Here is a 20,975-nt window from a genome sequence, read left to right as displayed (position 1 = left end):
ATGCCCCTTACATTGGTGGTCAGAAGTAACAATGTCCCCTTTACAGTTGATACAGAGAGCTAAAAAACATCATTTGTGTCATACCGCTGGTTCTGCCGAGTAGCGCTGGTCCTGGAACTATGTAGGCACCATTAGATGGGAGGTCAACCAACCATAGTTCAAGGGTTCCCTCGAGATCTGAAAATTATTTTCTGGGTGCCTCTGGGGTAAAAAGGTTGAGAAAGGCTGGTCTAGAGCAGTTATTCTCAACCAGAGTTTCATGAAATGGAACCCTAAAGTTATTTCAAGAGTTTACTAGGGGTTTGTTGAACTGTGGTTGGTTGACCTCCCATCTAATGGTGCCTACATAATTCCAGAATGACTGCTCTAGACCAGCCTTTCTCAACCTTTTTACCCCAGAGGAACCCAGATAATAAATTTCAGGTCTTGAGGGAACCCTTACTAAAACCAATTCTAAAACCAGAGTCAGTGGCAAAAATGCCTCTTGCTTTGGTGCTCAGAAGTAACAATGTCCCCCTTACAGTGGTGGTCATTGATACAGATATCTAAAAAAGATCATTGGTGTCATGCCTCTGGTTCTGCCAAGTAGCACTGGTCCTGGAACTATGTAGGCACCATTAGATGGGAGGTCAACCAACCACAGTTGAAGGGTTCTCTCGAGATCTGAAAATTATTTTCTGGGTGCCTTTGGGGTAAAGAGGTTGAGAAAGGCTGGTCTAGAGCAGTCATTCTCAACCAGAGTTTCATGAAATGGAACCCTAAAGTTATTTCAAGAGATTACTAGGGGTTTGTTGAACTGTGGTTGGTTGACCTCCCATCTAATGGTGCCTACATAGTTCCAGAATGACTGCTCTAGACCAGCCTTTCTCAACCTTTTTACCCCAGAGGAACCCAGAAAATAAATTTCAGGTCTCGAGGGAACCCTTACTAAAACCAATTCTAAAACCAGAGTCAGTGGCAAAAATGCCTCTTGCTTTGGTGGTCAGAAGTAACAATGTCCCCCTTACAGAGGTGGTCATTGATACAGATAGCTAAAAAAAAAAGATCATTGGTGTCACGCTGTTGGTTCTGCAAAGTAGCACTGGTCCCAGAACTATGCAGGTACCATCATTTTCAGGTCTCGAGGAACCTTACTTTAAACCAGTTCTAAAACCAGGGTCAATGGCAAAAATGCTCCTTACAGTGGTGGTCATTATTACAGATAGCCAAAAAAAGATCATTGCTGTAATGCTGCTGATTCTGCCAAACAGCATTGGTCCCGGAACTATGTAGGTGCCATCAGATAGAAGGTCAACCAACCACAGCTGAAGAAACCCCTCGCAACTTCTTGAATAACCTTAGGGTTCCATTCCATTGAACTCTGGATGAGAATTGCAGCTCTAGTCTATATACTCTTCATAAAATCTCATGGAAGGAGCCGGGAACTGAAGAATTTTAGAACCTGAACACATAAAAATATTTTAGTCTTCCTTTTAAATGTATCCATCACCCCCACATCTCCACAGCAGATCTTACAGATCTTACGTCAACACACAAGGCCTGGCCCTTGCACCTCTCCTGCAGCTGGTGCACCCCCCTTATCCCCACCCCTACGTTGCCTCAGCAGTAGGAAGCGGAAAGGAGGACGGAACACCGGGGAGAAGCTCGTCTCTGCCCCCCCCTCCCTTCCCCGTCTCAGCACTCAGCAGCAGAGAGAAGGACAGAACTCCTACTACAGATACTACACCTCCTGCATGTAGACAAAGGAGAGGCTTATCTCTGATCCCCCGTCTCAGCAGTCAACAGTATGGAGGACAGAATTCCTCCACCAGATTCTGCGCTTCTCCATGTAGCCAGGGAGAGGCTCATCTCTGCCCCCCCCCATCTCTACAGCCGGCAGCAGTACTCCTCCTACAGATCCTGCAGCCACAGCAACCCCTCCTCTCAGCTTCTCCTGGTCTCAGGATGCAGCAGACTCTGGCTCCAGACTCTGCGCTTTCTGCTTCCCAGCTCCGTCCCCAGCTTCTTCCCAGCGGCAGCACGAGGTAAAAGGGGGTGCACTCTGATGTAAGGGTCTCTGATGGTGGGGGGAGGGGTCTCTTGACATCTAATGTAAGGGGGTGCTCTTGACTTCTAGTCTTACAGGAACAACCACCCCCTTTGATGGCAACCATAATGCTGATGCGGCCCGCGATGAGATTGCGTCTGACACCCCCTGTCACAGACGGTTCACCCAAGACAAACATAGTTCCTTACCTTGAGGGGGGAGGTCAAAGCGTATGTGTCGATCAAAGTGCATGGCGCTGTGGAACTTGATGTCACATGTCTCGCACAGGTTCAAAGGGTTTTTTTGATTCATTTGTTGGCAATCAGCGTGGTGACATACCTGCGACACAAGAAAATATCACATTAAAAAAAGAAAAACAAGTAGAGAAATCCCTATAGTGCTTGTATACACGGGGGGGGCAGCATGGTGGCTTAGTGGTTAGCACTTCAGCACTGGGGTCCTTGGTTCAAATCCCAACCAGGGTGCATGGAGTTTGCAATGTGCCTCCTACATTCCAAAGATGTGCTGGAAGGGTAAATAGCCCCAGTATGTATGTGAGACGGGGAATTTAGATTGTAAGCTCCTCTAGGCAGGGACTGATGTGAATGTAGAATATATAAATAGTGATAATAAATAATTACACGTCTATTGAACTTCTATCCGTCCTTCTACTGGCCGGTGTTCTGAAATGCATTAATATTACAGGGACCGCCCCCTTCTGAGTCACCCCTTGTCTCCGCCCCTTTTAGAGAACACAGAGCCAAGTATTACCTTTTGGTACTGAGTGGTTTGTATGGAATTTGCTCATTTAAAGCAGTAAAATCGGTCCCCTGCTGCCAGCAACAATAGATCCCCCCTTCCCCCCAACAATAGATCAAACAGCAACAATAGACCCCCCCCCCCCCCCAACAAAAGATCGCCCCGAAAAAATAGACCCCCCCAACAATAGATCGCCCAGCAACCATAGAACCCCCAAATACAGTAGATCGCCCAGCAACAATAGATCCACTCCCCAACAATAGATCACACAGCAACAATAGACCCCCCCCCAACAAAAGATTCCTCCCAGCAAAAAAAATATCTCTCCCAACAACAATAGATCACACAGGAACAATAGATTCTTCCCAGCAAAGAAAGATCACTCCTAGCAACAATAGATCCCCCCAGCAACAATAGATCACCCAGCAACAATAGATTCCTCCCAGCAACAATAGATCACCCAGCAACAATAGACCCCCCCCCCCCAATAATAGATCTCCCAGCAACCATAGAACCGCCAAATACAATAGATCGCACAGCAACAATAGATCCACCCCCAACAATAGATCCACCCCCAACAATAGATTCCTCCCAGCAAAAAAAATCCCTCCCAGAAACAATAGATCCCTCCCAGCAACAATAGACCCCACCCCACAACAATAGATTACACAGCAACAATAGACCCCCTAGCAACAATAGATCCCTCCCAGCAACAATAGACCCCCCAGCAACAATAGATTCCCTCCCAGCAAAAATATCCCTCCCAGCAACAATAGATCCCTCTTAGCAACAATAGACCCCCCACAACAATAGATCACACAGAAACAATAGACCCCCCAGCAACAATAGATTCCTCCCAGCAAAGAAAGATCACTACCAGCAAAAAAATATCTCTCCTAGCAACAATAGACCCCACCAACAATAATAGATCACACAGCAACAATAGATCCCCCAGCAACAACAGATTCCTCCCAGCAAAAAATATCCCTCCCAGCAACAATAGACCCCCCCAGCAACAATAGATCACCCAGCAACAATAGATTCCTCCCACCAAAAAAGGTCCCTCCCAACAAAGATAGATTCCTCCCGTCAATAGATCCCTCCTGGCAATAGACCCCTCCCAGCAACAATAGACCCATCGCAGCAACACTAGACCCCTCCCAGCAACAATAGATCCCTCCCAGTAATCGATTCCCCTAGTAACAATAGATCCCTTGCAACAACAAAAGATCCCTCCCAGTAACAATACATCCCTCCCAGCCACAACAGATCCCTCCCAGCAACAATAGACCCCCCGGCAACAATACATCCCTCCCAGCAACAATAGACCCCCCGGCAACAAAAGATCCCTCCCAGTAACAATACATCCCTCCCAGCAACAACAGATCCATCCCAGAAACAATAGAACCCCCCCGCAACAATAGATCCCTCCCAGTAAAAAAAAATCCCTCCAAGAAACAATAGATTCCTCCCACCAACAACAGATCCCGCCCAGCAACAATAGATCCCCCTAGCAAGAAAATACCCTCAGCAACGATACTGTAGATACACCCAGCAACAATAGACCCCCCTCCCCCCACCCCGCACCCCTTTATGCCATTACAGACATTCAGTGCTGGAGGCACCGGAATTGTATTCCCGCTTATAACAAAGAAATTGATCTTCCCGAATGAGTGATAATAACTGAATGATGATCTGCGATAGGCGGACACAAAGCAGAGATCATGAAAATATTTAATACTTTCAGGTTATATCAGATAAATACTTTCCAGCGCTTTCAAGTTGAACTCCAGGTTGTTTTCTTTGGAAAGTAGCCCCAGCCTGAGCAAAAAAAAGCCCGTCTGCTGCCAGCATGCTGCAGAGAAGGAGTCTTGTTCTCCGTGTGCATAGGCATGCGCAGGGGGTGTGCCAGGTGTGTCTGGGCACACCCTAATCAATCTGTGCAGTGCCCACTCCCCCTACTGCCCAGGCCTCCCCTGTGTCGTCCCCCCCCCCCCTCCCCCCAGTGCTGCTGGCTTCCCTCTTCTCCCCCCTGCTGCAGGGGATGTTTCAGGATGGAGAACAGGGTCAATTTGCTATTTACCAACCACATCCTTTTCTTATTGAACACAGAGAACACCCTCACTCACTGCGTCCATTCACAAACTGAAGCATTGTAATCACCGTTTACTATGTTTCAGTGTGTTTGAGCTTTGGGGTGCACACCCTAATGTAAAAGGCTGCACAGACCTATGTCCGTGGGGAAGCAGCGGTCTCTCCGAAGAGGACTGACACGCCCCACCAATTAAGACCTATAACTCTGCAATCAGCAAACTTCAATTGCTCGATCTGTTTGACTTGGCACACCTTTTGTTTTTTAAAGTGATTGTAAACCTTCCACATTCCCAGTGAAGTGACTGGCCTCGGGTGATACACAGAGGTATAACAAATCCCCCTACATACGTTGTACCTGTTTATCTGCTGTATTCCCTCTACATCTGTTCAAAGCCCAGAATGTGTACAGCTTGTCTGAGCTTTCAGAAAACAGGGAGATGAAATTACACCCTGCAGAGCTCATTGAGAGCTGATTGGAGGCCTGGGACTTACCCCCACCCCCTTTTTCACACAGCACGCAGCTCTCAATGCTGGCGGGAATTCCGCCAGCAAAAGTCCGATGGAGCGTACACACGGTCGCATTTTCCGACCAAAAGCTCACATCTATCTTTTTGCTGGCGGCATTTCCGATCGTGTGTACGCGGCATAAGTGCTCCGGATTGACACAAGTACACAGTATACAGCGGGGGGGGGGGGGGTCCCAAACTGGCGGTCCTCCAGCTGTTGCGAAACTACAAGTCCCATGAGGCATTGCAAGGCTGACAGTTACAAGCATGACTCCCACAGACCAGAGGCATGATGGGACTTTGCAACAGCTGGAGGGCCGCCAGTTTGAGACCCCCTGCTACAGAGGGATATGCTTTGTTCAGGTTTCATGTCTGAGGTTTACAACTGCTTTCAATCTGAACTGCAGGTATGATCTGTATTGTACAATCCCATTGGTCCAGCTTGGCACAATGTAAGTACAGTATACATATCTCATATCTGAGGGACCGCTGAAGAAACTGATATTAACCACTTGCTTATCGGGCACTTTCACCCCCCTCCTGCCCAGACCAATTGTCAGCTTTCAGCGCTGTCACACTTTGAATGACAATTGCGCGGTCATACAACACTGTACACATAGGACATTTTTATCATTTTCTTCACACAAATAGAGCTTTCTTTTGGTGGTATTTAATCACAGCTGAGGTTTTTATTTTTTGCTAAACAAACAAAAAAAATTTTGGAAAAAAAAAATCATGTTTCATAGTTTGTTATAAAATTTTGCAAAAAGGAAATTTTTCTCCTTCATTGATATGTGCTGATGAGGTGGCACTGGTGGACACTGATAGGCTGCACTGGTGGGCACTGATGGGCACTGATATGCACAGATAAGGCGGTACAGATGGGCACAGATAAGGCGGCACTGATGGCCACTGATAAGATGGCACTGATGGGCCCTGATGGGTGGCACTGAAGGGCACTGATAGGTGTTACTGATAGGTACGACTGATAGATGGCACTGATAGCTGGCACTGATAGGCACTGGTAGGTGACACTGATAGGCAGCACTGTTGATGAGGCACTGATTGTGAACACTGATAGGTGGCACTGTGGGCACTGATGGTTGGCACTGTGGGCACTGATAGGTGGCACTGTGGGCACTGATGGGTAACACTGTGGGCATGGGTAGGTGGCACTGTTGGGCACTGGTAGGTGGCACTGGCAGATGGCACAGGTGGGCACAGATGAGCTGGCGGGAGCCCTCTTTGATCGGGACCGATGTCCCTCTGAGAGCCGCCGGTGATTGGCTTTTTTTTTTCTCCTCGTTATCAGCGTGAGGAGAAAAAATAGTCGAATACCGGCTCTGTTTACATCACATGATCAGCTGTCATTGGCTGACAGCTGATCACGTGGTAAGGGGTTGGGATCGACCCCTTACTCCGATCTGTAATCAGCCGAGTCTTATAGATTCGCTGATCACAGAGCGTGCCGCGCGCCCTGCAGGGGGCACGCAGGCCGCTCGGGCATGGGAGGACATCTATTGGCTTACTCCTGGCAAAGTAGGTCCGCGCTGTAGCCGTCATTCGGCCATAGCGCGGATCTGAAGATGTTAATGGTAGCAGTAGGCACTCCTACAGTGATAGTCATGATCTCCTGGGTCTTGTGTCGAGAGTGGTGACATCACAATCTCCACCTGTCCAATCAGAGAATTCCTTGTAGTCAAAGAAAAAAAAAAAGACGTTCGGTGAATGGCCGCAGTGCCAAGCGGGCGACCGTCTGTGGTCAGTAAGGAGAAGCCGCTCACATAGAACCTGAGCAAGACCGTGAAGATGGCGGCGATCACTGTAGATATGCCACCTACTACAGCGATTGTCAGCTTGCCCAGTGGCCCCTCCGATATGAGATATACAGTACATGCTTACATTGTGCCAAGATGGACCAATGTACCTGTACAACACAGATCACACGGAGTTCTGGTTTAAAACAAAAGGTGTGAAAAGTCTTACAGATTGAGCCATTGGGTCTTGCTGATTGCAGAGTTATAGGTCTTAATCAGTTGGGGGCGAGTGTCAGACCTCTGCAGGGAGACCACTGCTTTTACACAGAAAGCAAGGTTCCTTCTCTGCAGCATGCTGGCAGGGCACAGGCTTTTCTACTCTACTTCCTAAAGAAAAATGAACTGTAAGAGGTCTATTTATAAAACACTCTTCACCGCAAAGTAACCTTAAGGCCCCTTTCACACTGGGGCGGTTTGCAGGCGTTATTGCGCTAAAAATAGCGCCTGCAAACCGCCCCTAAACAGCGTCCGCTGTTTGTTCAGTGTGAAAGCCTGAGGGCTTTCACACTGAAGCGGTGCGCTGGCAGGAGAAGAAAAAATCTCCTGCAAGCCGCATCTTTGGAGCGGTGAAGGAGCGGTGTATTCACCGCTCCTAAACCGCTCCTTCCCATTGAAATCAATGGGACAGCGCGGCTATACCGCGGTAATACCACGGCTATAGCCGCGCTACACGAGGGGTTTTAACCCTTTTTCGGCCGCCAACGGGGGGGTTAAAACCGCACCGCTAGCGGCCGAATACCGTGGTAAAACAGCGCTAAAAATAGCGCTGTTTTACCGCCGACGCCCCCTACCGCCCCAGTGTGAAAGGGGCCTAAAAGACAAAGAAAAACACTTGGGGGCTCGTCCGGGATTTGTGCTGAAGTTCAGGTGAAGCAAAGCTGTTTTTTGTTGCTTGTGCTGTGAAAATCTTTGCACATCTTGAGGACACACTTGTGTAAAGCTACAAAGAACACTCAACAAAAAAAATGACAATAATAACCATTTTTTAAACATTTTGTAAAAAAAAAAAAAAAAAATGCATTAGAAGATGTAATAAAATCTGTTACAATTTTATTTCAATAAATATGCCGGAATATTGAGCACTCTTCTGATCTGACCTACAAGTTCAGAAAATGCAGCTGAAAACGTCTTTTGTGAGATAAGATTTCCTTTCATCTCCCAGCTCATTGGTAATCAAACATCTGCATGGGGAGTTGGTAGTCAGGAGAAATTCGGAATATTCTCAAACCTCTGCCAGTTTATACTTTGCTACACCCAGAAAGTGTCTGAGCTCTGGGTGCAGCTGTAGGGTTGGGTACGGTGCCGTCTTCATTAAGGTCTGAAGATTAAAGCTTGTCCAAGCCTAAGTACAAAATTGTCATATATTGCAGATGACCAGTCATTAGTTGTGGCGGCTGCATTTGTTTTCTTTTTTTTTCAGGCCAAGTACACTCTCTGCATATACAACAAAACAATCCTAATAATCTTTCTAGAAATCCAGCATTCTTAAAATTTCCTGTGTGCTGAACTTAAGACACAAACAATGTTATTTGTCTTCTAGGCGAGAGGGAACCTCTCATAATGGGCACAGCGGGTGTACAGACCCGGGAACTCAGCACAGGGATGGTGAGAACCCCTCATAATGGGTACAGCGGGTGTACAGACCCGGGAACTCAGCACAGGGATGGTGGGAACTCCTCATAATGGGCACAGCGGGTGTACAGACCCGGGAACTCAGCACAGGAATGGTGGGAACCCCTTCATAATGGGCACAGCGGGTGTACAGACCTGGGAACTCAGCACAGGGATGGGGGGAACCCCTTCATAATGGGCACAGCGGGTGTACAGACCCGGGAACTCAGCACAGGGATGGGGGGAACCCCTCATAATGGGCAAAGCAGATGAACAGACCCAGGAACTCAGCACAGGGATGGTCTAAAGTGTGCTGACGTCACTCAATCGGTCCAGGCTCTGAAGGGTGGTTATAGGGTCTGCAGGAGGGCTTATTATAATCTGGAAGCCTCCTTTAATAAGAAGGGGGTCCCCAGATACCGCCCCCCGTATATAAATGAGTAGTCTCAAACAATGTTATTTAGCTGAGCCTCAGCAGCTGTACAGACCCGGGAAGTAAAGCGCAGGGATGGTCTGAAGTCTCCTGTCAGACGATGTCACTCAGCTGGCCAAGGCTCTGCAGGGATCCCACTCACCACCGAGCGCCTGAGCTAGCCACTCCCACCACTTCTATAGCCGGCCACTACGGTGAGCACTGGAGAGGCAGAGCAGATAGAGCTGAGGACCGAGAACCAAGCGATCAGCGGTTTTTGATCACTCAGTTCTCGGTGTTGGAGGCGTCGGGGGACAGATATAACATCGGATCCATGCTGCATCCACCTAGGTGATTATGTATGTTTCTTATTTTGAAATCCCGAACTTCTCCTTTTTATATTGTCATCTATCAATTTTTTCTTGTAGGGTAAATCTGGAATTTGTAAGTGATGAAACTTTTGGCAGGAGCCGAATCATCTGAATAACGTTGTGTAGAAATACAAAGGTCACCGATGACACTTGATAAGGCTCACGGGTGAAACCGATTCATGTTCTGAAAGGTCAGACATCGGAGGAGATGAGTCTGAGGCCCGCAGAGGAGAAGAGGCTCACGTGGACGCCACTCTTTAGATTTCATTCTAATCTGTTATCATAACGCAGGAGCGTCAAAATACGTCTTTGTATCACTTCAATGTTTCTTAGAGACCTTAACCACTTATCTACCGGGCACTTTCACCCCCTTCCTGCCCAGGCCATTTTTCAGCTTTCAGCGCTGTCGAAAATTTTGAAAAAAAAAAACATTTTCTTAATTTCTGGTAGTAAATTTTGTAAATAAGAAATTTTTCTCCTTCACTGATGTGCGCTGATGAGGCGGCACTGATGGGCACTAATAGGCTGCACTGAGGGGCACTGATAGTTTGCACTGATAGGCGGCACTGATGAGTGGCACTGGTGGGCATTGATAGGTGGCACTGGTGGGCACTGATAGCTGGCACTGACGGGCCCTGACAGCCAGCACTGGTGGGCATTGATAGGCGGCATGGATAAGTGGCACTTATGGGCGGCACTAATGGGGATTAATGGGTGGCAATGATGGGCGGCACTAATGGGGATTAATGGGTGGCACTGATGGGCATTAATGGGCTTTACTGATGGGCATTGATGGGCATCACTGATAGGCGGCACTGAAAGCCAGCACTGACGGGCATCACTAATGGACACTGATTTCTGGCTGTGGTGGGCACTGATTGTTGGCACTGGTGGGCATTGATTGCTGGCACTGGTTGCTGGCACTGGTTAGCATGGGTTCCTGGAACTGGTGGCGCTCTAATGTAATCAGGGCACTGATCATTAGTGCCTTGATTACATCTCTCACTGTCCCCTGCGAGGAAATGCCGCTGATCGGCTCTCCTCGCCACACACTCTGTCAGTGAGAGGCGAGGAGAGCTGATAACTGGCACTTCCTTGTTTACATGTGACCAGCTGTGATTGGACACAGCCGATCACATGATTAAAGAGCCACGTCAGCGGCTCTTTACAGAGATCGGGGTCGCGCCATGTCCTAGCAACACGGCGCCACCGCGATCGCCACACTGCGCGCCCCCGCGGGCATGCAGGAGGGGCCGTTCAGGTGTGGCTTCATATGACGTCCAACCAGAACGAGAGCTGCTCCGTCATTTGACGGTGGGCGGGCGGCAAATGGTTAAAGTGTGCACACACCCAAAATTGGTTTCTCACTATTCATGTCTCATTCAAGTCTATACAGAGTTCATAGTCATTTATTGTCAATCTGCTTCAATATGTCCTACCTAGGGATGGTCTTGATGTTCGAGTCGAACGTAAGTTAGACTCAAACATCGGGTATTCGTTTGTTCGCAGAGATCGAGATCGCAGTGCATTGACGGCTGCTGATTGGCCCAAGCAGAGGGGGGGGGGGGGGGCTGGGATCTGGAGGAGGAGTTTTTTTAAAGGAATTGTCAAAAACTGACTATTTTATTACTTTTTGACACTTTTTTTGGTGAATGGGTATGATGTACCCACTACCCATTCACATGGGGGGGCAGGATCTGGGGGCCCTCTTGTTAAAGGGGGCTTCCAGATTCCGATAAGCCCCCCACCCACTGACCCCGACAACCAATGGCCGAGGTTGTCGGGAAGAGGCTCTTGTCCCCATCAGCATGGGGACAAGGTGCTTTGGGGGAGACCCCAAAGCACCCTCCCCATGTTGAGAGCATGTGTGACCTGGTATGGTTGGGGGGGGGGGTGCTTGCCTCCCACCCCATCCGATCCTCCAGGCTGCATACTCGGATAAGAGTCTGGTATGGATTTTGGGGGGGGGGAACCCACGCCGGCAATACATTACAGCCGTGAGCAAGTTTAAATTACATTTTTTCCTTTAGAAATGTACTTTTGCTGCGGCATGTTCTATACATCGCACAGATGCGCCACTTTACAGGCAGATTAAAGGGACCCCCCAGGCACGATATTTAAAGGATTATTTCATATTGTTTCACTTTAAGCATTATTAAAATCACTGCACCTGAAAAAACGGTCGTTTTAAAAAACTTTTTTTTGCATTGATCCATGTCCCTGGGGCAGGGCCCAGGTCCCCAAACACTTTTTATGGCAATAACTTGCATATAAGCCTTTAAAATTAGCACTTTTGATTTTTTCATGTTCGTGTCCCATAGACTTTATGGTCTATGTTCTGGTGTGAACCAAACCGGGGGAGGGGGGGTGGTCGGTGTTCGGCCCATCCCTCATCCTACCTGGAGATCCTGCCAGTAACAGCACTTCCTGTTGAAGGCTGGAAACGCTAAGTGACTGTCTTGCAATTATCAGCAGTGTTGTCAGCCTGTGTGCATGCTCCTTCTGTTGGCCATTGGGCTGCTTATTAGGTGTGTAGGTAGGAAGCACTTGCAGACCGGAGTGAATGGCGCCATGCCACACCCACGTGCAACACAAGCAGTTGTGTCACAATAGGTCATTATTTTAAGGGTTAAAACAGGAGGTGAGGAGACATATTGCCTCCTCACCTCCTATCCAAACATCCTCTGAAAAGCGATCCATCACAGAAAACACTTTTCAGAGGGGTGGCAATAAGCCATAGCGATCGCATAATTACAATTTAAGCAAAACAGACATGAATTGCTTCCATTCGTAACTGTTTTGCTTACTATTGTGATGCTGTGATGGGCCCACAGCTATCACATAGTACCTGGGCCAATCACAGCACCCTGTACCATGTGATTAGCTGTAGCCAATCACAGATCACAATAGTAAGCAAGCTGTCATGAATTAAAGCTAATTATGACAACTAAAACTATTACTCATCAGCTATCATCACTGTTATAAGCAATAATAGTGCAGAAAAATAAAATAAAAAATTCCTAATCATCCACCCCAGAATAATTGTGTCACTGTGATGACCCTGAACAACTCTGATGTCAGCATATAAAAAAATAGGAAAAAAAGAAGAAAACGTTTTATTGTTATTATTATTTTTTTTATATATACTGTCATCAGTCGGTATCCCTGATCACCGCCATGCATGTCCTTTGATGACGCTGTACTGCACTGGTGGCAGCATGTAAAAAAAAATTGTGAAAGAAATATTTTCTTATTTTTTTTTTTTATTAATTTTCTAAAAATTTGTGACAAAATATTACAACTTCAAAAAACTCAAAATGACTCTTACTAAATACCTAGGGGTTGTCTACTTTCCAAAAAGAGTTAATTTGGGGGGTATTTGTCCTGTCCTGGCGTTTTCGAGCCTCAAGACATGACCGTCAGTACATCAGGATTGATTGACTTTCTATTACAGTATATACCGTATACAGTACAAAAGTTTGTGAATTCTATAACTTTCACACAGACTAAATAATATACACTAGTTTTAGTTATTTTCACCAAAGAAATGAAGCATAATACCTTTTGGCCTGAAGAAAGATTATTTGTTTGCCAAATTTTATAACAGAAACTAAGAAAAATGTGGGTTTTTTTTTTCAAAATGTTCAGCATTTTTTTGTTTATATAACAAAACAAAACAAAAAAAGCAGCGGCGATTAAATACCACCAAAAGAAAGCTCTATTTGTGTGAAAAAAAAATTATATAAAATTTAAAAAAAAAGTGATATAAATTTCAAAGGATACAAATTGTAAAAAAAAATGATATAAAAATTGATAGCCTGGAAAAAAAAAAAAAAAAATTAAACTTACGTACAGTGTTGCATGACTGCACAATTATCAGTTAACCACTTAAGGACTGGAAGGATTTGCCCCCTTAATGACCAGGCCATTTTTTGCGATACGGCACTGTGTCGCTTTAACTGACATGTGACGCTGTACACAAACAAAATTGATGTCCATTTTTTTACACAAATAGAGATTTCTTTTGGTGGTATTTGATCACCTCAGGGTTTTTTTTTTTTTTTTTTGCGCTATAAACAAAAAAAGACCGACAATTTTGAAAAAAAAAACACAATATTTTTTACTTTTTGCTATAATAAATATCCAAAAAAAATTAAAAAAAAAACAAATTTCTTCATCAGTTTTTAGGCCAATATGTATTCTTCTACATAATTTTGGTAAAAAAAAAAAATCGCAATAAGCATATATTGATTGGTTTGCGCAAAAGTTATAGTGTCTACAAAATAGGCAATAGGTTTATGGCATTTTTATTATTTTTTTTTTTTTACTAGTAATGGCGGCGCTCAGCATTTTTTAGCAGGACTGCGACAGTGCGGCGGACAAATCGGGCACTCCTTTGGGACCAGTGACATTTATACAGCGATCAGAGCTATAAAAATGCACCAATTACTGTACAAATGTCACTGGTAGGGAAGGGATTAACACTAGGGGGGCGATCAAAGGGGTTAAATGTGTTCCCTGGGAGGTGTTTCTAACTGTGGGGGAAGGGGACTGACTGGGAGTACAGAGAGATCACTGTTTCTAATCACTAAGAACACACGATCACTCTGTACTGCCCTGACAGAATGGGGATCTGTTTGTTCACATTAACAGATCCCCGTTCTGGCTCTCTGTGGCGCGATCGAGGGTGGCCGGCAGACATAGCGGTCGCGGGCTCCAGCCACGCACCCACTGTATCTATTGCATGAAGCGATGTACATTTACGGTCATTCGCACAATAGAGCCAACCTGCCGCAGTATAATGATGATGGCTGGTCGGCAAGTGGTTAAAGTAGCGCAGTGCTGAATAGCAAAAAATGCCCTGGTCATGAAGGGGGTAAAACCTTCCGGAGGTCAAGTGGTTAAAGAAAACCCAATGCACAGGAAAAGATTAGCGTTTTTTTTATTTTACATCCTGACATCAGAGTAGTTCAGTGTCATCACAGTGACACTGTATATTACTCTGGGGGGGGGTGATCAGGGATTTATTTTTTATTTTTTGCACTATTATTGCTTATAACAGTGATGATCACGGTTATAAGCAATAGTTTTAGCTGTCATGAATAGCTTTCATTCATGACAGCTTGCTTACTATTGTGATCTGTGATTGGCTACAGCTAATCCCATGGTACAGGGTGCTGTGATTGGCCCAGGTACCATGTGATAGCTGTGGGTCAATCACAGCATCATAATAGTAAGCAAAACAGTTATGAATAGAAGCAATTCATGACTGTTTTGCTTAAAGTGGAGTTCCACCCACTTTTACAACTCTTCAGCATCCCTCACTAAACTGTGCACTGTAAACAAATTGGATTTTTTTTTTTTTTTTTCTCAGCACCTACTGTATATCTGCTGTATTCATTTTTCACTTCCTCCTCCTTGGCCGCGGCCCATCGCATCATTTCCTGTTTGCAATGCCTTCTGGGAAGGGGCGGCAACTTCCTCTGACACTGCCATTGCTATGGAAACCTGACCTGAAACCTATTACACTGCTTGTGCTGCACTGAGCATGTGCGAGATCTGCAAGGACGAGATCCAGGAAGAAATACAGTCTGGCTTCAGACGCCCACACTTAAGATGGCCACGGCCTGCTGTAAGTTTATAAAATAACAAACTACTGCTATAAACTCACAAAACAGACCTTAGTTTACAGACTCACTTTACTAGAATACATTAAGCTTGTGTATTATAGGGGTATTTTTATTTAAAAAGTATAATTTCGGCCAGAACACTACTTTAAATTGTAATTAAAAGATTGCTATGACAAGGAGACGAGAGGCATGATGTGCTGTGTCCACTGGACACAGCGGTCACGGGATTGCGCTTCTGCGTGCCCCAGGGGGACGCTCTAGTACACATTTTGATGGGCAAAGTACGGGTATGTCGCCTAGCCTGTAGCTGCCGCCTGACCACAGTAACCGTCCTGAAAATGCTAGCTAGCCTGGCTGTCATCCTGTTCCAATCATTTCTATACTTCACCAACCTAGAACAAATATGCAGATCCGGAATTATGACTCCACTTTGCCTTTGCTAGTCCTAGATAAAGACCCAGAATATATTGGAGCCTTTGGAGCAACGCGGCAGTCAGGGGTCTGGGATTTTCAGGAAAAGGTTAGCAACGGAAGCCTTTGTATGTCTTTCAGTTCGGGTCGCCTTTAAAGACCTATATGGAGATGAATTAGTCTTTGTGCACCAGAATCTTTTACAAGATGTTTTTAAAGGACAAAGTCTTGCACAATAAAACCTGCAATGTCCGCGGGATTCTTAAAATACAGTTTGCTGAGGCAGGCTGTTCTCCGCTAAGAAGAGGACAACCATGAAACCGATTTTCCTTACTCCTCAATTACAAAGGACACATGTTGCGGTCACCCCTTGCTGGTCTAAATATAAAACTCTAACTGCTCGGAACTCAGCAATGGCAGCCGAGTACAAAGACAAACTTTACCGGGCTCCATGCTAAGGCGCTGAACTGGTTTTATTTCAGCATAAAACCTGTAAACTTGTGTTCCATCACAATCAAGTCTAATACAGTTAGTAAAAAATTTAAGTGCTCTTCAATCTTCCCTTACAGATGTTCAAGTTCGAGTCCTTTTTTTCTGTTTTAGAGTTGTTTTGGAAGATCTAGAAACCTGGTGCCCAACCTGTGCAGCCCTTGAGGCCCCTTCAGACACTAATTTGTGTTTCCCTATTGTCCGAATATAGCAACGATCTCCCGCAGTCTCATGTAATGTGTTTCCAATCAACATCTCCTAAAGCATGGCCCCTGTTTCCAACAATCTCTGACCATCTCTGGTACCATGTCCATAGTTTTGGCCATATTCTGGTATTTTTCCGACACTAAATACTATGTGTGGCCCTTTGACGGTGTCAGGGGTTGCACATGAGGACACCCATATCAAGTTAGCCACCAATGATCTAGAACAAGGGTCTCCAATTTTTGGCCTGCGACAAGATTTGATGTAAGAGGGACTCTAATGTAAGAAGTTTGTTGGGAACTCTGATGGGGACCTTGATGTAAAGGGCGCTCTGTTGGGATCTCTGTTGGGGAATCTGATTTAAGGGGCACTTTGTTGGGAACTTTGATAGAGACCCTAATGTAAGGATTGACTATGATGTAAGGAGAACTTTGGTTGGAACTCTGATGAACTCTGATGAGGAATCTGATGGAAGGGGGAGTTTGATGTAAGGAGGACTTTGTTGAGATCTTTGATGGGGACCCATATGTAGGGCGGACTCTGATGGGGAATCTGATTTAAGGGGGGCTATGATGTGGGGAGGACTTTGTTGGGAACTCTAATGAGGAATCTGATGTAAGTGGGGTTATGATGTAAGTGGGGCTCTGTTGGGAACTGTGACAGTGGGACTCTGATGTAAGGAGGACTTTGATGGGATCTTTGATGGGGACCCTGATGTAAGGAGGGACTATGGTGTAAGGAGGATTTTGTTGAGAACTCTGATGGAGAATCTTATGTAAAGGGGACTTTGTTAGGAACTCTGATGGAGTCCCTGATGTAAGGGGGACTCTGATGTAAGGCGGACTCTGATGGGGAATCTAAGTTAAGGGGAACTCTGATGTAAGGAGGACTTTGTCAGGAAATCTGATGGGGAATCTGATGTAAGGGGGACTTTGTTGGGAACTCTGATGGAGACCCTGATGTAAGGAAGGACTATGATGTAGGGAGGACTTTGTTCGGAACTCTGATGTAAGGGGGACTTTGTTGGGAACTCTGATGGGAGCCCTGATGTAAGGAGGGAATATGATGTAGGAAGGACTTTGTTGGGAACTCTGATGAGTAATTTGATGTAAGAGGGACTTTGATGTAAGGAGGACTTTGTTGGGATCTTTGATGGGGACCCTTATGTAAGGTGGACTCTGATGGAGAATCTGACTTAGGAGGGGCTCTGATGTAAGAAGGACTTTGTTGGGAACTCTGATGGGAACCCTGATGTACGGAGGGAATATGATGTAAGAAGGACATTGTTGGGAACTCTGATGAGGAATCTGATGTAAGAGGGGCTTTGATGTAAGGAGGACTTTGGTGGGATCTTTGATGGGGACCCTTATGTAAGGCAGACTCTGATGGGGAATCTGATTTAGGGGGGGTTCTGATATAAGGAGGACTTTTTTGGAATTCTAAAGAGGAATCTGATGTAAGGGGGGACTTTGTTGGAAACTCTGATGGGAACCCTGATGTACGGAGGGAATATGATGTAAGAAGGACATTGTTGGGAACTCTGATGAGGAATCTGATGTAAGAGGGGCTTTGATGTAAGGAGGACTTTGTTGGGATCTTTGATGGGGACCCTTATGTAAGGCAGATTCTGATGGGGAATCTGATTTAAGGGGGGCTCTGATATAAGGAGGACTTTGTTGGGAACTCTGATAGGGAATCTTATGTAAAGGGGACTTTGTTGGGAACTCTGATGTATGGAGGACTTTGTTGGGAACTCCGATTGGGGACTCTGATAGGCTCAAGTTCTTTTGCAATTTCTTTGTTTTTCTAAATCATATAAAAAAATCTCAAAGTAAAACTTATTCATTTAAATTGTATTTGTTAATTCAAAAAACTTATTTTTTTTCAGTCCAAAAATACTTTACAATATACAATGTGGCCCTCTTACTGAAAAGTTTGGAGACCCCTGATCTAGAACCTCAGCCAGGCTTTTGGTGTTGCCTGTCTCTGTTGACAAGATCTCCCCACATTTCCTCCTCGGTCAGATAGACAGGAAAGCGAAAGGAGTTCTCCCCAACTAGTTTCAGATCAGCCCCTCGGTGTTTGGCATGGAGGATGCAAGAGGACACAAAGCAGTCAAAGGTAAACCGGATCATTCAAACCCCCAAGGTAAGTGTGAATACTAACTATGGGAGACCTCATCATCAGAGTTCCCAGGAGTTGGAACCAAAGAAGGGATGATTTCACCCACCACCCCCAACCCGTTTTTAAGACCCTTTATATACAAAATAAGGAAAAAAATAACATTTTTTTCTATGGTCACATACGAGCCAACATTTATACCATTCTTTAGTCAAGTACAATAGCTAAAGGTTAACTGATAACAGCCATAGCCGGAGGACAGGTTAAAAATATTCTCCCATTTAGCTGACAAACAATGGCTGATGTAATGGCAGCTAAAATTCAAATTTTATCTTTCTTTGTGTCGAGCATTAAAAATAAATCATGCATGGCTTAGCTTTATAGTCTTTACCCCATAAAAAGCAGATAGGATGTTTTCCTGAGGACCATAAATAACCCGTGGAAAGCAGCGCTGTTCTCTGTGCCAGCAATGTGCTATTAATTGGTGTTCATTTTAAATGATTGTTGAGAAGCCATTGTATATTAAGATCTAATTTAGGAGCGCGCGTTATATTTTTATCACTTGGAGAAATAATGCAATCAAGCAAACCGATATCCAGAAAAGAGGCCAACTGGCTTGCAGGATAGTGGAGCTCCTTCAGAGCAATTGAACGTGACGATTTAGCAATAAAAAGACTATTGGAAGTTAAAATCAGACTTTGATTTAGGTAGAGCTATAGAACAGGTCTAAAATAGGAGCCAGCATGGAGGAATGAGGGAGAGGGGGGATTTAGGCCAAAGAGAGGGACCGTTCCTCCAAAATGTAAGCCAAATTTATGTATAGCTTATGTCACGGATAGACATCCTCAGACAGATGGTCAGAACAAACAGCTTGGAGCGGGAGAGTCAGCAAACTGATTGTTAGATCAGACACACACAAACCAATCCTACACCAAGTTCAGGTTCTGGCCCAGCAGCAGACCAATGACCGACAAAACCAGAGATAACAGGCCACTAATCAAAACAAGCAAACACAATCAAAAGAAATACGACATAATCCGGGACCTCAATTCAGAGTATGAGAAGAGAGACTACCTGTTGAGTAAGCACATGCCATGTCCCACCAGTCTACGTAAGCATTCCTGATTAGGGCAGGTGTGCACTACAATGGAAGCTGCACTACAATGTTAGGTGATGACCAGCAGGAAGTCTACTTAAAATAGTTCTTAGTTTAAGGTCTACTTAAAGTAGTTCCAAAGTTCTAGATAAATTAGAAGTAATAAGTTCTCTAACTTTAATAATGTAAATCATGTGAAATGAAAGAAACGGTTGAGAGAATCGATCGTTGTATGCAATCATGAGATCACTTGAAGGGTCATAGGAGGGGTGGAAAAGAGGGGAGGAATTAAGGAGCAATGCTAATTTTATAATATTGGAAACAGGTGATGTAAGGGGGATAGGGGTGTTCCCGTGCCCCCTTGGACTTTATCTATTACTATACTTTCTTCTATCACAATGGATTTTCACTTTTGTTTATTTATTAACCTTATTGTGAAGACAAGTTAAAGATTATCTGTTTATTTTTTAACCGAATTGTTAAGCTTTGAAAGAAAACTGAATAAAGAATAAAGTTTAAAAAAAAAAAAAAAGTAGTTCTAAAGCCTTAAAGTGATTGTGCCCCAATCCTCCTCTTCTGGGGTCCCCCAGCGACGTAAAGTGATTGTGCCCCAATCCTCCTCTTCTGGGGTCCCCCAGCGACGTAAAGTGATTGTGCCCCAATCCTCCTCTTCTGGGGTCCCCCAGCGACGCTCCTGGCTCCTCCCCACATTGAGTGCCCCCCTCGGAGACCCGCATTCCAAGGGGGCACCCGTGAGGGCGCGTTCCCGAGTCCTGCTGCTGTGTCCATTGACACAGACAGCCAGGCTTGGCCCCCGGCTCCCATGCCACTGGTACTATTCCTCCCACTTACACCAACTATCAGGCAGAATTCCTTCCATTGACACCAATGTTGGGGCACTATTTCTCCCACTGACACCAACGATGGGGCAGAATTCCTTCCATTGACACCAATGATGGGGCAGAATTCCTTTGACACCAATGGTGGGACAGAACTCCTTCCACTGACACCCACGAAAGGGCACTATTCCTCCCACTGATACCAATAATGGAGCATATTTAGTCCCACTGGCTTTAGTCCGCCCCACCTAAAGTCTGAAGGACAGTAAACTGGTACTTTGTGTAGAAAGCTTGAAAACCCCTGTCCTAGAGGAAGCCTTATGGAAGACACCAAGGTCTCCACTAGGCTTAGATGGGGGGGGGACTATTCGCAAATCCATGTCCAAGGGGAAAAAAAAAAAAATAAAAAATATCAACGCCATTTCTAATTTATAGATCGGTATATTAGACTCACAGCAGGAATTACCACAGACGGGGTCCCTTCCATAAAACAATGCTCCAGAGCGAGTTCATTTCCTTTTATTGTCAGCCGGTTTGGATTTACAGTCGTTTGTTTTACACCTCAGCGCCGCAGTTTCGGTTACAATAC

The 20,975-nt window shown here is 45.4% G+C and overlaps 1 protein-coding gene across 4 annotated transcripts in view; it reads right to left on the bottom strand.

Moving 5' to 3' along the window:
• Positions 1–20,975, bottom strand: part of PLEKHG5 (pleckstrin homology and RhoGEF domain containing G5) — a 355,104-nt gene that overhangs the window by 190,854 nt on the left and 143,275 nt on the right. For all 4 annotated transcript variants that reach the window (XM_073603639.1, XM_073603640.1, XM_073603641.1 and 1 more), the window contains one exon: positions 2,236–2,365. In XM_073603639.1, the coding sequence (XP_073459740.1) occupies positions 2,236–2,365 (130 nt within the window). The remainder of the gene's footprint in view (positions 1–2,235; positions 2,366–20,975) is intronic.

The sequence above is a fragment of the Aquarana catesbeiana genome, linkage group LG10 (assembly GCF_042186555.1).
Source record: "Aquarana catesbeiana isolate 2022-GZ linkage group LG10, ASM4218655v1, whole genome shotgun sequence".
Classification (NCBI taxonomy): domain Eukaryota; kingdom Metazoa; phylum Chordata; class Amphibia; order Anura; family Ranidae; genus Aquarana; species Aquarana catesbeiana.
Note: the sequence above shows the minus strand (reverse complement) of the source record. Positions and strands in the feature narration are given on the sequence as shown.